This window comes from Leucopleurus acutus (assembly GCF_964270905.1).
Source record: "Leucopleurus acutus genome assembly, chromosome: 13".
In the NCBI taxonomy this organism is placed as follows: Eukaryota; Metazoa; Chordata; class Mammalia; order Artiodactyla; family Delphinidae; genus Leucopleurus; species Leucopleurus acutus.
This window is the reverse complement of record NC_139155.1, coordinates 82,422,729-82,435,593: the sequence shown is the minus strand read 5'-3', so window position 1 is coordinate 82,435,593 and position 12,865 is coordinate 82,422,729. Positions and strand designations below refer to the sequence as shown.

The window sequence follows — 12,865 nt, the reverse complement described above, 5'->3', positions numbered from 1 at the left end:
TAGGTCCCAGTCTTGGAAATGTTGCTTGAATAATGCTGATGGTGGTAACAACAATAGTAATAGACAGTGTGGCTCCGCTTGGTAGAAACAAAAAAAAATGTACAGTTGAGAATATCAGCTGGTACACAGCTGAGGCGGAGAGGCTGAAGCAGATGTGGAAAACGGGACTTGGTTTTTTTTGTCCTCGCTGCGGGGCCTGCAGGATCTTGGTTCCTGGACCAGGGATAGAACTTGTGCCACCTGCAGTGGAGGCGCGGAGTCTTAACCGCTGGATCGCCAGGGAAGTCCCGGAAACCGGGAAACCGGGACTTTAGAGGCGCAGCCGCACTGCTGCACGGGGCGGGGCGGGGGGGCAGGGAGGTGGTGGGGAAGGAGCCCAGGTAGCTCCGCAAGGGCACACCTGGCGGGCAGAGCGGTGGCCAGAGCTGTGGGCGGGTAACCGCAGAAGCAGGTTACATAAAGCCTTCGCTCCTGTGCTCCTGGCTGGCGGGTTGCCCCTGCCCTCCCCTGAGCACCACCAGCTCTGTCCCACCGATCGTCCCCAGCAGGGGAGGGCCCGCCGCCCAGAGTGTTGACACAGATGCCAGCAGTGGCCTCGCAGCCTCCGAGCTCTCTTCCCAGGTGGCAGCCCGGCTCTCGGCAGCCGTGACCACCCGTGGCTGCCCGTGACTCAGGGCTGGCGTGTTCGGCTCACCGAGGAAAGAGGCTGGAACTGCTCCCGCTCGGCGTGGGCGGGGAGGCCTCTATACTTTGCCTCCGAGCGAATGAATTAGCCTCAGCGTTGTGTAGAAGGCTTGGGATCTCAGGTTGCCCCTGTCTGTCCCCTTTCCCCTCTGCTGACCCTCTGTCTTTCACCGTGAGTCCCTTGGCCTCTGCCTGTCCTTGTCTTCGCTTCTGTCTTTCTTGGTTCCCTTTTTGCCTCCCCTCCGTGTTCGCAGGCCTGTCTCCCGGGACTCCCAGGCCTGTGCTAATAAGCCTGTGATGTAGCAGCAGTGCAGCATGGCGGTTAAAAATGGAGCCGCTGTCACTCACCTGCTGTGACATCATTCAGCAAGTGACTTCCTTCTCGGAGCCTCGGTTTCAGCATCTGTAAATGGGGGTGGGTTATAATGCCACCCCTCCCCTCACTCTGCACTGTCCAGTATGGTAGCCAGGAGCTGCATGGAGGACTGTTGAGCACTGGACACACCTTCAGTCCATCGTTGAAGGAATCAAGCGGCTTGCTTTGTCTCTAGCCTTCATGGACCAAGCGGAGGCCAACTCCCTGGGTCCCAGTCCTCATAAGTGACTTCACTTTTCTGTGGCTCAGCCTTCTCGTCCGTAGTTTGGGGGTGAATGTCGCGTGTACCTTGGAGGGATCTTGTGAAGATTAAATGAGAGGAGTCCTGTAAAGCCGTCAGGCCAGTGCCTGGCACAGAGGTAGTCCTCGGGTATCCTTCTCATGATTGCAGTGCCAGCCTTCGGCCAGGAGCTCAGGGAGATGAAAAAGCCGTGCCCCAAGGTGCTCATAAGCTGCAGTCAGCAGGAGAGAGACTTGGGGCAGAGCAGGGGCAGAGCAGGAGCAGAGCTTCTGCAGGTGTCATGGGGCAGAGGAGAGCGCCTGGAAATGGGCCTTGGAGGATTTTGATGGCAGGGGGTGGCTTTGGGCAGAGGGGGCATCTGGGTTCTGGCGGGATGTCACGACCCTTAGTGGTGGCCCCGAGCAATCCTTGACACCTCCTGAGATGGACGGTCGCTGGGATGATGAGGAAAAGGCTTAAGGACATATGAGTAGCCTGAGTGAGGGGTTTTCAGCTCCCTGGCCTGCAGGGGAGAGGGACAGGGCCTGCCTCTCTGTTGGCTGCTGCAGCCAGGTCCATTGTAACACTTCATCACCAAGGTGTTCGGGACAAGGGGGTTGGTCTGCAGCTGCCCAGGACCGATTTGAGCTAGCCAGGGGTCACTGCCAGCAGCAGTCAGGGGGGATGCGGGTCTGGGTCCTCTAGGCCAGCCAGGACCTCAGCCCTCTGCGTCAGGCAGCCCGAGCATCCTCCCTCTGGCCCTGGGTGCTCACCTGGGCCTCCTGCGCCCTCCTGCATGTGGGCATAATGGGGGCCCCCAAAGGGCCAGTGGCTGACCCTCTCTGTGCCCTCCCCACCCCAGGCTGGATCCATGCAGTCTACACCCCCGTAGACTCTCTGGTGTTCGGCGGAAACATTCTGCACAGCTTCAACGTGCCCATGCAGCTGCGGATCTACGAGATCGAGGACAGAACGCGGGTGAGGCGGCTTCCTTTTCTTCTCGTGGCCACACCGGCCCCCGAGCTCTGCCTGGTGCTTGGGGCGCATGGGACGGTCATTCCGAAGTCCTTCCTGGTCCCTTGTCCCTCCTGCTCCCTGCCTCAAGCTGGGTCTTGGTCCTGGTTCTGCAGGGCAGGGGGTGCCCGCGAGAGCCCCACCCAGAGCCCCGGGAGTTTCTGTTCACCTCCAGGCTGGTGACAGCTGAAACCCCCTGTTGAAGAGGAAGTATCTCTTGAGAAGGCACCGTGAGATGTCAGGAACCGTGCCTCTTCCTTCTTCCCACGTGTATGAAGGGATGTGAGGGAGTGGGGGGATTTCATGGTTGTTGTGGTGGTGGTTTGGAGCGGGGGGCGGAGGGCTGGACCTTGGAAGGTAGGTCAGGTCTTGACCATGTGGGGGCCCCAGATGTGATGTAGGACCCCGAGGAAGCCAGTGTCTGTGAGTCCCCCAGGGACTATCTGAGTTCTGCCTCAATGTCTGCTTGTGGCTGGCAGGGGGGCGGTCCCCTTTTCTCCTTGATGGTTTCTCAGACACTGCATCCCACCCCCAGCCCCAGGCCCTAGGAGCAGGGGCCAAGGCTCAGATTCCTGACAATGGGCGCTCTGCCATGCTCTGTTCCATTCCATGAGGTTCCTCTGAAAAGCACTGGCTCTTCCTTGCTGGAACTTGACCCAGCGTCCCCAGGCATTTGAGACAGGTCTGAGAGTGGGAAACTGGCGCAAACAGGGCCTACTTCTTCTTTTCTCTTATAGTTCTTCAAATATTTCTTCTCTCTTTCTTTTTTTTTAATTGAGATATAATCCACATACACAAAGTGCACAATTCAGTGGCATTGAGCACATTGACAGTGTTGTGCAGCCATCATTTCTAATTCTAAGACATTCTCATCACCCCAAAAAGAAACCCCATACTCAGTAGCAGTCGCTCCCCATTCCCCCCTCCCCAACCTCTGGCAGTCACTGGTCTGCTTTCTGTCTCTATGGACTTGCCTGTTCTGGATATTTTACGTAAATAGAATCATATAAAATGTCCTTTTGGTCTGGCTTCTTTCACTTAACATCGTGTCTTCAAGTTCATCTACGTTGTGGTATTTGTCAGTGCTTTGTTCCTTTTTATGGCTTAATCATATTCCATTGTATGGATAGACCACACCTGGCCTTCTTGGGCTTTGCCTTGGAGTTGACTTTTTTCCCAGAGAGGGTTGTCATGCCCGGACCCTAAGGAAACATCTCATAGAAGCAGATGCTCTGTGCCCAGGGTTCATGCCTTTCTTGGTCTTGTTTCCAGGCCTTGGTCTGCATGGAATCACATACATGAGTCAAAGTCTTAGCCAGTGTGTATGCATCTGACCTTTTTAATAGCCCCAGTGTTGAGGGACCTCTTCCAAGAGTTTCCTGGGGACCACTTTGAACCATATTCAGTGGGCAGGTAGGTGTGTTAACAAGGTCAAATGCACATTCTTCAGATAGGGTAGTTTGCTGCTGGGATGCCCAGATCCGCGGAGACTGGGTCTTGCTTTGTGGATTTTTGTGCCTCTCTTTTCTGTTGCCTGCCTACCATCCCTTTCCCGGTCTGGCGGGGAGGCCAATCCCTGCCCTGGTCTGGGGGATGCTGCCCTGTGGCGTTCTAGAGAAAGGCACCATTTGGGTATGAGTGGTCATCTTATCATCTGGGTCAAGTGTTGTCTGGGACTCTGGCCAACTGTTCTTTGGCCAGCCCTGAAGAATGGGCCAGTTTGTGTGTGAGCAGACAAGTAGGTGTGGGATAGAAAAGGAGAAAAAAGTCAAGCCCACAACTTTCCAGGCAATTCCTGAAAGCCAGAGTCAGGCTGGGATTTCTAAAGGCTTCAGCAACTCACTTGGCAGCCGTCCCCCTCCCCCAGGGAGTCTGGATCATACATCTCAGTGGATTTGGGCCCCATCATTCCGTTAGGAGCCGGGATCCCCTCCCCTGTCTGTGGGAGGTGGGAGGGAGGGTAATGGAGTAGAACCCCGAGCACCATGCTGAGCTGCCATGGAATATCGCACCCACCTGGAGATGAGTGTGGCAGCTCCCCCTCCCCCAAGGCCCACTGTCCCTGTTGTCTCAGTGGGCACCCCATCTGGTTTCCTGAAGCAGGTGGACGGGCGGGGGGCAGGCGGGCAGGCAGGCTGGGCGGGAACCAGCGGCAGGCTGTTTAATCTGCTTTGATTTCTGGTCTTTGGAGAGGGCTTGGCTACAAGGCCCAATTGTTTATGTCTTAGGAGCCAAGGCAGACAAAAGATGCTGGGAAGAGAGAGCACTGGAAGCCAGATAAAATGCCAGGGCTCCTTGTCAGCTCGCTACAACTTAATTCTTTATATCCCTGCGAGCTTTCTTAAGAAGGTTATGGCCATTTAAAAATAGCTTTTCAAGAGTCCTAAAACATGGCTTTGCTTGGAAACCAAATGCTGAGGGTGGGACAGAGGAAACTGTCCGTCTCTAAGCCCCATGGTGTGGGTTTGTTTTAGAAAGATAATTTGCTTTTGTGGCCCAAGGTGGGGGACCTCCCCGTAGAGACCAGGGGAACCCCAGTGTTCTCCTATGTGTAGGAAGCATGTCTTGCTCTCATGATTTGAATTTTTCTGGGCTGCATGATAGGTGACTTTACCCTGCTGTCCACAAGGCAAGCACGCACAGGTGCAGGCATTCTGGGACTGGGGGGTTTTTCATTTCCCGACCCCCTTTTGTAGATTAAATCTTTCCCCTCTCATTCTAAAGATAAGCAGAGGGGTGAAGAGCTACACCAAAGAATGGTTGTGTTGCATGTTTATTATTTGAAGATAACATCTCGACAACTCTCACTACCTATTTTTAACTCCAGTTAGCTTGATAAGGGATAGGAATGGTCCAATTGATCATTAAACTGCCATCTCTCTTATATTTATCTTTTTTTTTTTTTTTTCCCTAATGGCTCTAGTGAAAGCAGCCTTCTCAGGAAAGGTAATGCCAACATGCCCTATTCCCTCTCAGCCAGTGAATCTATTTGGAAATTGCAAATAATTTACCCTTCCTCTCACCTTTCCCCTACCATTGGATTTTTTTTTTCTTCCATTGACTTTTTTTTTTTTTCCAGGAGAAAAACAAATTTTAAGACACTTCCCACCCACCCTGATATTTTAGTTTTTCAAGTCCTTGAGACCTGGGAGTTGTAGATGCACCAAAACATCTTTGGTTCTGATCTCCTAAGGTCACTCAGCTCCAAGAGGAAGGGCTTAGGCCAGGTGCCACTCAAATGAACCTTGGGGAACTCAAACTGACCCCTTGAGACCCACTGATAGATTGATTACCCACCCCCAGGCTGGGAGCATGGCCTGCTTTCTGACTGCCTTGCCTTTCGGTGAACAACTCAATTTGATGAGGCTCTGAAGCTGTCAACAAATAATGTTGAGCAATCGTGTGTTTAATGTTCCCAGGCATGTGGCTGAAACCTTTTGAAGGCGAAGGGTGGAAGGCGACAACCTGTTTGTAAGTCAATTCTTTGCAAGTTTTGTTCCCTGTGGTGCTCTCTTGGAAAAAAAAAAAAATTAAAAAAAACAAAACGAAAAAGAATTTGAATTCCTTCATCAGCATTTGTTTTCACCCAGCTGGTTTCCCTTGGGTTCAGCAACAATGAGGGGACACTTATCTTCCTCTCCTGAACTACAGCCAAAAAAAAAAAATTTTTTTTTTTTCCTAACCTAGAAAGATTCTCAGGCGCCATGGTGCCCATCAGGGTGGATTGGCTCAGACGGTTTCCCAAATTTGAAAAGTCAAAAGTAACTTGAGTGTTTTACCAATCAAGTCGGGAGATGTGAGTGAGGGTCTGAGAAGAGGCAGGCCTGCCTGTCCTCAGCCTGCTCTGTAGGTTTTGATGATTTGTTTCAAAATTGCTTGGCCCTTGTTCTGGAGTGGGGGGTGGGGCTGAGAACTGCCCCCTTCCCAAACTCTCTTCACAGGTGGACAGGGTCTGCCTCAGGCCAAAGAGCCTTTTTCTCCTTTTCAAACTCTGGAGGACCCTGATTCAATGACTGGAAAAAGATTAATACTCTCCCAGCGATAAAACTGGGGTTCTCGGGAAAGTAGCTGGAGCCAAGGAAACCGCTCGATGATGTTCCCAACTCCATGCATCCCCCCGAGGAGCTCAAAAGCATGTGGCGGCCAGGATCTCATTGCAAAGCGCACCATCCACCAGAGGCAGGGAGGTCAAATGGACCCAGGACGCAGATGGGAGACGCGAGGCGCCCCCAGTGTGGGAAAAAGGCCTCGCAGCTGGAAACTGAGTCAGTGGGGCCTGAGGTGGATGGGGAATTGGAGCTGAGACTCTCAGAGGGCAGGGTGGGGGTCTTTTCCAGGTGGGCACTGAGAGACACAGGAAAATAGTATCTTAGGGCAGATGGAGCACCTAGGTGAGCTTGTATTCAATTCTCCTTCCTCCCAGATGTAGAATGTCACCTGTTGGTTGTGAGCAAAGCAAGGTGGGATAGTGTGCTTCCTTGACATCCAACTCCCTGAGTTCCTGGAGGACAGGAGAGGTGAGGAGGGGTATCTGGCTCCTGCACAGGTCCCTCAAGGCAGACCCACCCTTGGTGAGAGGGTCCAGGAGTGAGTGTGGACATGTGGGATCCATGTGTGGCCTCGCAGAAGAGGGCCCAGACATGGGAGACAGGGACCACCTCCCACCACCCGTGCCTGCTCGGGATGTAGTTTCTGAAAGGCTGTTCCTGTGCCAGGGCCATCAGTGGTATTTCTTCCTCCCCATGTCTTGCTGCCATCTCATCGGTTTAGACCCCATGCTGCCACCCATCAGAATCCCCCTGGGGCTGGGCCTTTTCACAGCTCTGATGCACAAAGCTCTCTGCACCTATACCTCCTCCCCTGTAAGAAACAGCCAAAAGGGGTTCTCCAGCTGGACTGCTGCTCCAGACCCGGGGTTGTGTTCCCCAGTGTTAGGATGGTCCAGAGTCACACCAGGAACTTGTGTCAGAGGGAGTCATCTGTGGAGATACAGGCTGGAAGTGCCAGGTGTTGTGGGGGAGGAGCAGGAGGTGGACCCCTCTGAGGCCCCACCCCTGTGGTAGGAGAGGCCACGCCCCCTCCATCCTCATTGGTCCGCCTCCTGTGGCCTCCCTCTTTGGGTACTGGATATGCTTGACTGCCTGTCTCTGCAAATGGGTAAGGTTTGGGGTTTGATTTCTGTTTTTCAAGGTGGGAGGGAGGGGTAGTAGAGTCAATGCAAGAATTTTGGAGAACCAGCAAGGAGCCTGTACCTGTTGTAGCTAGAATCAGGCAGGGGCTCGCATCCGCAGTTACTGCACCCTCTGTCAGCAGGTCAGGGGACAACTCTTTTTCTCTGCATCTCACAGAAGCACAAAGTGGACCCCGTACAGCTTTCCCTGTGCAAAGCTCAGGGACCTTTGAAATGATGCTCTTACATAGGCCTCTTCACCCGCTCTTCCTCCTCATTTGTGCATGCTGGTATCTTGCCCCTTCCAGCACTTCCCTCCAGCCCACCCCCCATTTTTCCTTCCCATCATTTGTGCTCTTGCTAAGATTATGAAAATAACTCCCACCCCCAGGAACTTTCCCCTCCCCCAACCCCAGTGCCGTTCTCTCCCTCCTTTCCCCTCTGCCGTCCAGAAACTGACCTGTGCACCTGGATCTTTGCTTTCAGGTGCAGCCCAAATTCCGTTACCCCTTCTACTATGAGATGTGCTGGTATGTCTTGGAGAGATACGTGTACTGTGTGACCCAGCGGTCCTACCTCACTCAGGAATACCAGAGAGAATCAATGCTTATTGGTGAGTGAGTCTTGCAGTCCGACCGCCTCGATGGCTCAGCTGGGGCAGGAATAATTCTTTTCTGGTTCTGGGAATTATTTTGAGCCTGAGTGTCAGCAGATTCCTAGAGATCCTTGAGGAGGGGAGGGGAAGCCATCCTTGTCAGTTTCCCACTTGGAATACAGAGTCCAAGAGAAGGAAATTGTGACCCCAACAGAGTCATCTTGGGGGCCCCCAGGTCTTGCTAGTTGACTATGCAGATGTGGGGTGGGGCCAGTCCTGGGCATGGTTGCTGAGACAGGCTCCCTACAGAGCAAAGAATCCTGGTTCTTCTTTTGAATCTCTCCCTGGACACCAGCTGATTCTTTTTTCTCCCTGTGTTGGGGGTTAGGTTTTTGTCTATATAGAAGCAGGCCTAAGAGATGCAGCCAGTCCCTCAAAACCCAGGCCAGCGATAAGCCAGAGGGAGGGGTGACCAGGGCTGGGGATGCAAGCTTGGCAGAGCAGTGGGTGGTTTTGACAGAGGCAGGGAGAGAGCGTTTATAAGCCACAGCTGCAACGCCCTGCCCTGCTGCCATTACTTAAAGGGACATCACCCCCCCAAAATGGCTCAGTCCTTGAGTCTTGACTCACAGGCACCTGCCCTAAAGTTACATCTAGCTGTGACAGCCCCGAAGAGCGATCTGTAGGAAGAACATGCTTCTTCCCCTCTGCCTCTGCGCTGTTACTGCCGAAGAGTTTTCCTGGATGCTAGAGTCACGGTGCCTCATTCACTGCATCTTTCTCATCATGGGATAGAAAAACGTGACTGGTCTGCCTCCGTTAGGGTCTGCACGATTTTTCCTGCAATCTCCAAGAGTTTTAGATTCTTTTTTTTTTTTCTCACTCTAAGCCTCTTCCTTCCTTCCGTTGACTCCCCTCCTGACTTTAGGGGTTTCAGGGCAGACATGTGATGGGGAAATGTTTCTCCTGGGGTCTTTACTGGGGAGTACCTCCTGGAAATTCAGTTCTGTTGGCTGGGGGTGGGGTGGGATGGGGGTGGTTCTCTTGTGAGTTTCATTCCTGTTAGATGATTCAGGCGTTGAAAAATACCAAAATCCTACAGCTGGCTCTTCTGAAGTTTCCAGCCGGTAGGAGATGGGAAATGACTGTGAAGTAGTGTGACAACCTCTGTTGTTGCAGTAGCTACCCGTTCCCGTGGGGACCAGAGGCTTGATTTTGTGGCAGTCCCCAGGACCAGGAAACTGAGGGTCACTTCTCTCATTTCGAAATTTAGGGCCATAGAAGAAAGTTCCCGATTTCATTCCAGGCCAGAGAGGAAATGTTGAGGCAATGCTTGGGTCATTGGTGCCCACTTTTTTCTTAAATTTTCTTGCCGCTGTTTCCCCCTGCCTCTCCAGTCCATCTGCCAAAGAGAAGGGGGGACGTTTGGGAGACATCTCACTTTTTTTGAGTGCTAGTTGTGTGCCAGGAACTGTGCTCTGTGATGCCTTATTTAATCTTCACTACAAGCCTTCAGGGGAAGTATTCTTTGCCTATATTTTGAAACAGCATTCTTGGGATATAGTTTATATATCATACAATTCACCCATTTAATGTGTACCATTCAGTGGTTTTTAGTCTATTCCCAGGGTTGTGCAAACATCAGCACAGTTTTTAGAACATTTTCATCATCCCAGAAGGAACTCTGTACTCTTGAGCTACGACCTCCTCCTCTCACCCCACACCCATGCCCTCAGCCCTAAGCAACCACTCATCTACTTTCATTCTCTATAGATTTCCTCCTGTTCTGGACATTTCATATGAATGGAATCATACAATATGTGCTCTTTTTGCCTTATTTTTACACACTGAAAGGTACAATGCCAGGTGTGTTCAGAGAGGTGAGGCAACCTGTCAGGGTACACACAGCTGGGGAAAAGCAGAGCTCTGACTGACCCTAGCCTTTCTAGAGCCTGAGGGAGGCAGAGGCCATTAGAATTGTCAAAAGAGCTGATCTACAGGGTAAAGGGGAGGGATAGTGCGTGGGGGTCCCGGTTACTTCCAACAGGGAGTTTGGGGTGTTCATCTCAGTCTTTCTTGTGACATTATCCCCCCCTCCCCACCCTGTAGATGCCCCAAGAAAGCCCAGCATAGACGGCTTCTCATCTGATTCCTGGCTGGAGATGGAGGAGGAGTCCTGTGAGCAGCAGCCCCAGGAGGAGGAGAAGGAGGGGGAGGGGGAGGAAGAGGAGGAGGGTGCAGATAAGACGCCCAAAGCTCCCACCGATGGCCCTGCCTCGCCCAGCAGCACCCCCTCCGAGGACCCGGAGGCCCCCGGGAAGAAGCCCAAAGCCCCTGCCATGCGGTTCCTCAAAAGGACTTTGTCGAATGAGTCAGAAGACAGCGTGAAGTCCACCACGGTGCCCATAGACTACCCCAAGACGCCCACCGGCTCTCCCGCCACCGAGGTCTCTGCCAGATGGACCCACCTCACCGAGTTTGAACTGAAGGGCCTGAAAGCTCTGGTGGAGAAACTTGAATCCCTCCCGGAGAACAAGAAGTGTGTTCCTGAGGGCATCGAGGACCCCCAGGCACTCCTGGAGGGTGTGAAGGTAGGCAGGGGGTCACCTCGGGCTGGGCAGCTGAGGAGGGCCGGGCAGGTTCCTGAGGGCAGCTCAGCTCCGGGGGGCTTGGTGCAGACTGTCCTGGGGGTGGTACGTCCATGTGCGGAGAGGGGCCTTTGGTCTAAGCAAGCCCATCTAGGGTGTCCCAGCAGAGGCCACTGTTGAGACTTGCAGGGGGATCTCATGGTGGAAACTGGCTCTGCAGTTGACAATGAACTTTCTCTCAGGACTTGTTGAAAATCTGAGGCTTCAAGGGAAGTAGGCGTTACTGCCTACCCACCGGTGGTGCTGTTGTTGGGCCTGGGGACAGACTCCTCCATCCTGGTCAGGAAGACTTGCTGCTCTGGGCTGGCTTCCCCCGGGGCATGCTTCTGTTTCATGTGAGCAGGTTGTAAATCCCGATTGTCTTGTAGGTAGCCAGTTAAGAGCCACCTGGCCACCCAGGATTCAGAGGTCTCCAAGTAGAGCCTAATTATTGAGCAAACTCATTGAGCACCAGCTGTGTTGGCCATGGGGGAACGGGAAGCAGGCAGATAAAGAAATCAGGAGGGAATTCCTTGGTGGTCCAGTGGTTAGGAATTGGTGCTTTCACTGCTGTGGCCCGGGTTCAATTCCTGGTTGAGAACTAAGATCCTACAAGCCGTGCAGTATGGCCAAAACCAAACAAACAAAAAAGAAATTAGGAGACAGGGAATTGAGTGCCACAGTGTGTACCCAGGGCATGGGAGTGGTGTGAGGGGACACTTATTGGCCACACCAGGGGCCAGGGCTCTGGGACAGTTATGCAGTGAGGATTTGAGTTGGGCCTTAGAGACTGCGTAGGAGTCCTCCAGATGGGGAAGGATGTTCTAGGCAGAGTGCAAACGTGCAGTGTATTAAAGAAACAGAAAATACATTGGGAGGCCTTGTCTTGTGGTAATCATAACATTTGTTGAAAGCTTAGCACCTGCCAGGTACCAGTGCTAGGGAAGTGGTAGGTACCCATATCATCTGCACTTAACCAATGATGAAGTAGACGTAGGGAGGTTAAGGGACATGCCTGAGGTGACAGAGCAGGTAGATAGTAGGGCTGGGGTGAAGCCTCCAGAGTGCCTGTGTGGATATCGCTGCTTGAAACTAACTGTCTCCTGTCTCAGCATTGGTAAGGCTTTTTGATGTGAGGCCTCAGAGACATTTGGGCTTCCTTCTCCAATGTCTGATTCTCAGACATTGGAATCCAGCTGCCTGCTGCGGTTGGAAACTGAATTTGTCTCTTCTTTAATGGCTGCAGACTCAACCGAGGACTTAATTAGTTCATTTGTATATTTGTTTGTTTAGAAAACATTGTGTCAGGCCCTGGAATCTAGAAATATTAAGACTGTTCTGCTGCCCTTGAGGTGTTCAGTGATCAGGCACTGAACTCTTGGGGTCTAGTGGAGGGGAGACCTGGGGCCCAATCAGGTAGCTTAACAGGTACCACCAGCAGAAGGAACTGGTGTACAGGATCTTTAATCCAGGTTATGTCTTACTTTATGTAGCAGGTGTACCCACTATAGGTGCCACAAAATTAAAATCTTATAACTCTGGGAAATTGCCAGGTAAAAGAACTCTGTGGTCAATGTCCCGACAAAACAAATCTTTACTTTCAAATAGGTCTTTTTCATTGACTGTTTTGGAGGTTGCTGACCTCTCTTGAGAGTTTTGTGAAAATACGCTTATACACACAAAATTTTGTGTGCAATATCAGGGGGTCTTGGACTCCTGAGCCTATTCCTGGACCTCAGAATAAGAACCTCTAATCTTGTGGAATGGAGTTTTTGGGTTTCCTAAAGGAAATATTGGGTTTCCTAAAGGAAACCTTAGACTTCTGTCATGTGGCTACTTTTTTCTTCTAAGATTCTATAAAGTGAAAGCAAGCTATTTTCATCAACAATAAAATCACTAATAGCATTAAGGTTCCAAAATGTTGTAAATGAGTTAAAAAAAACCATTCATCTGAAGAGGAAATGTTGTTCTGTGCTTGTGAAGAGCCTTTTTTACTTTGTTATGTTTATGTGCAGTGTTCCTGGTTGGTCAGATTTCTTTCTAGGGATAGGACTCAGACCCTTGTATCCCTCACCTGTACCCACCTGATCGACCTCTGAGACTGGATTCAGCCTAGGCCCCGTGATGGTGTGAAGGAGGCCTAGGGTAGGGACTTAGACAAATTTCAAGGATCCCAGTC

The 12,865-nt window shown here is 51.9% G+C and overlaps 1 protein-coding gene across 6 annotated transcripts in view; it reads left to right on the top strand.

Moving 5' to 3' along the window:
• Positions 1 to 12,865, top strand: part of KDM2B (lysine demethylase 2B) — a 121,548-nt gene that overhangs the window by 43,467 nt on the left and 65,216 nt on the right. For 4 of the 6 annotated variants that reach the window (XM_082853526.1, XM_082853521.1, XM_082853522.1 and 1 more), the window contains 3 exons: positions 2,143 to 2,258; positions 7,951 to 8,077; positions 10,169 to 10,650. In XM_082853526.1, the coding sequence (XP_082709652.1) occupies positions 2,143 to 2,258; positions 7,951 to 8,077; positions 10,169 to 10,650 (725 nt within the window). Of the gene's footprint in view, positions 1 to 2,142; positions 2,259 to 4,862; positions 5,766 to 7,950; positions 8,078 to 10,168; positions 10,651 to 12,865 lie in introns of those variants that run through there. The other 2 variants (XM_082853524.1, XM_082853525.1) reach the window with 2 other exon arrangements.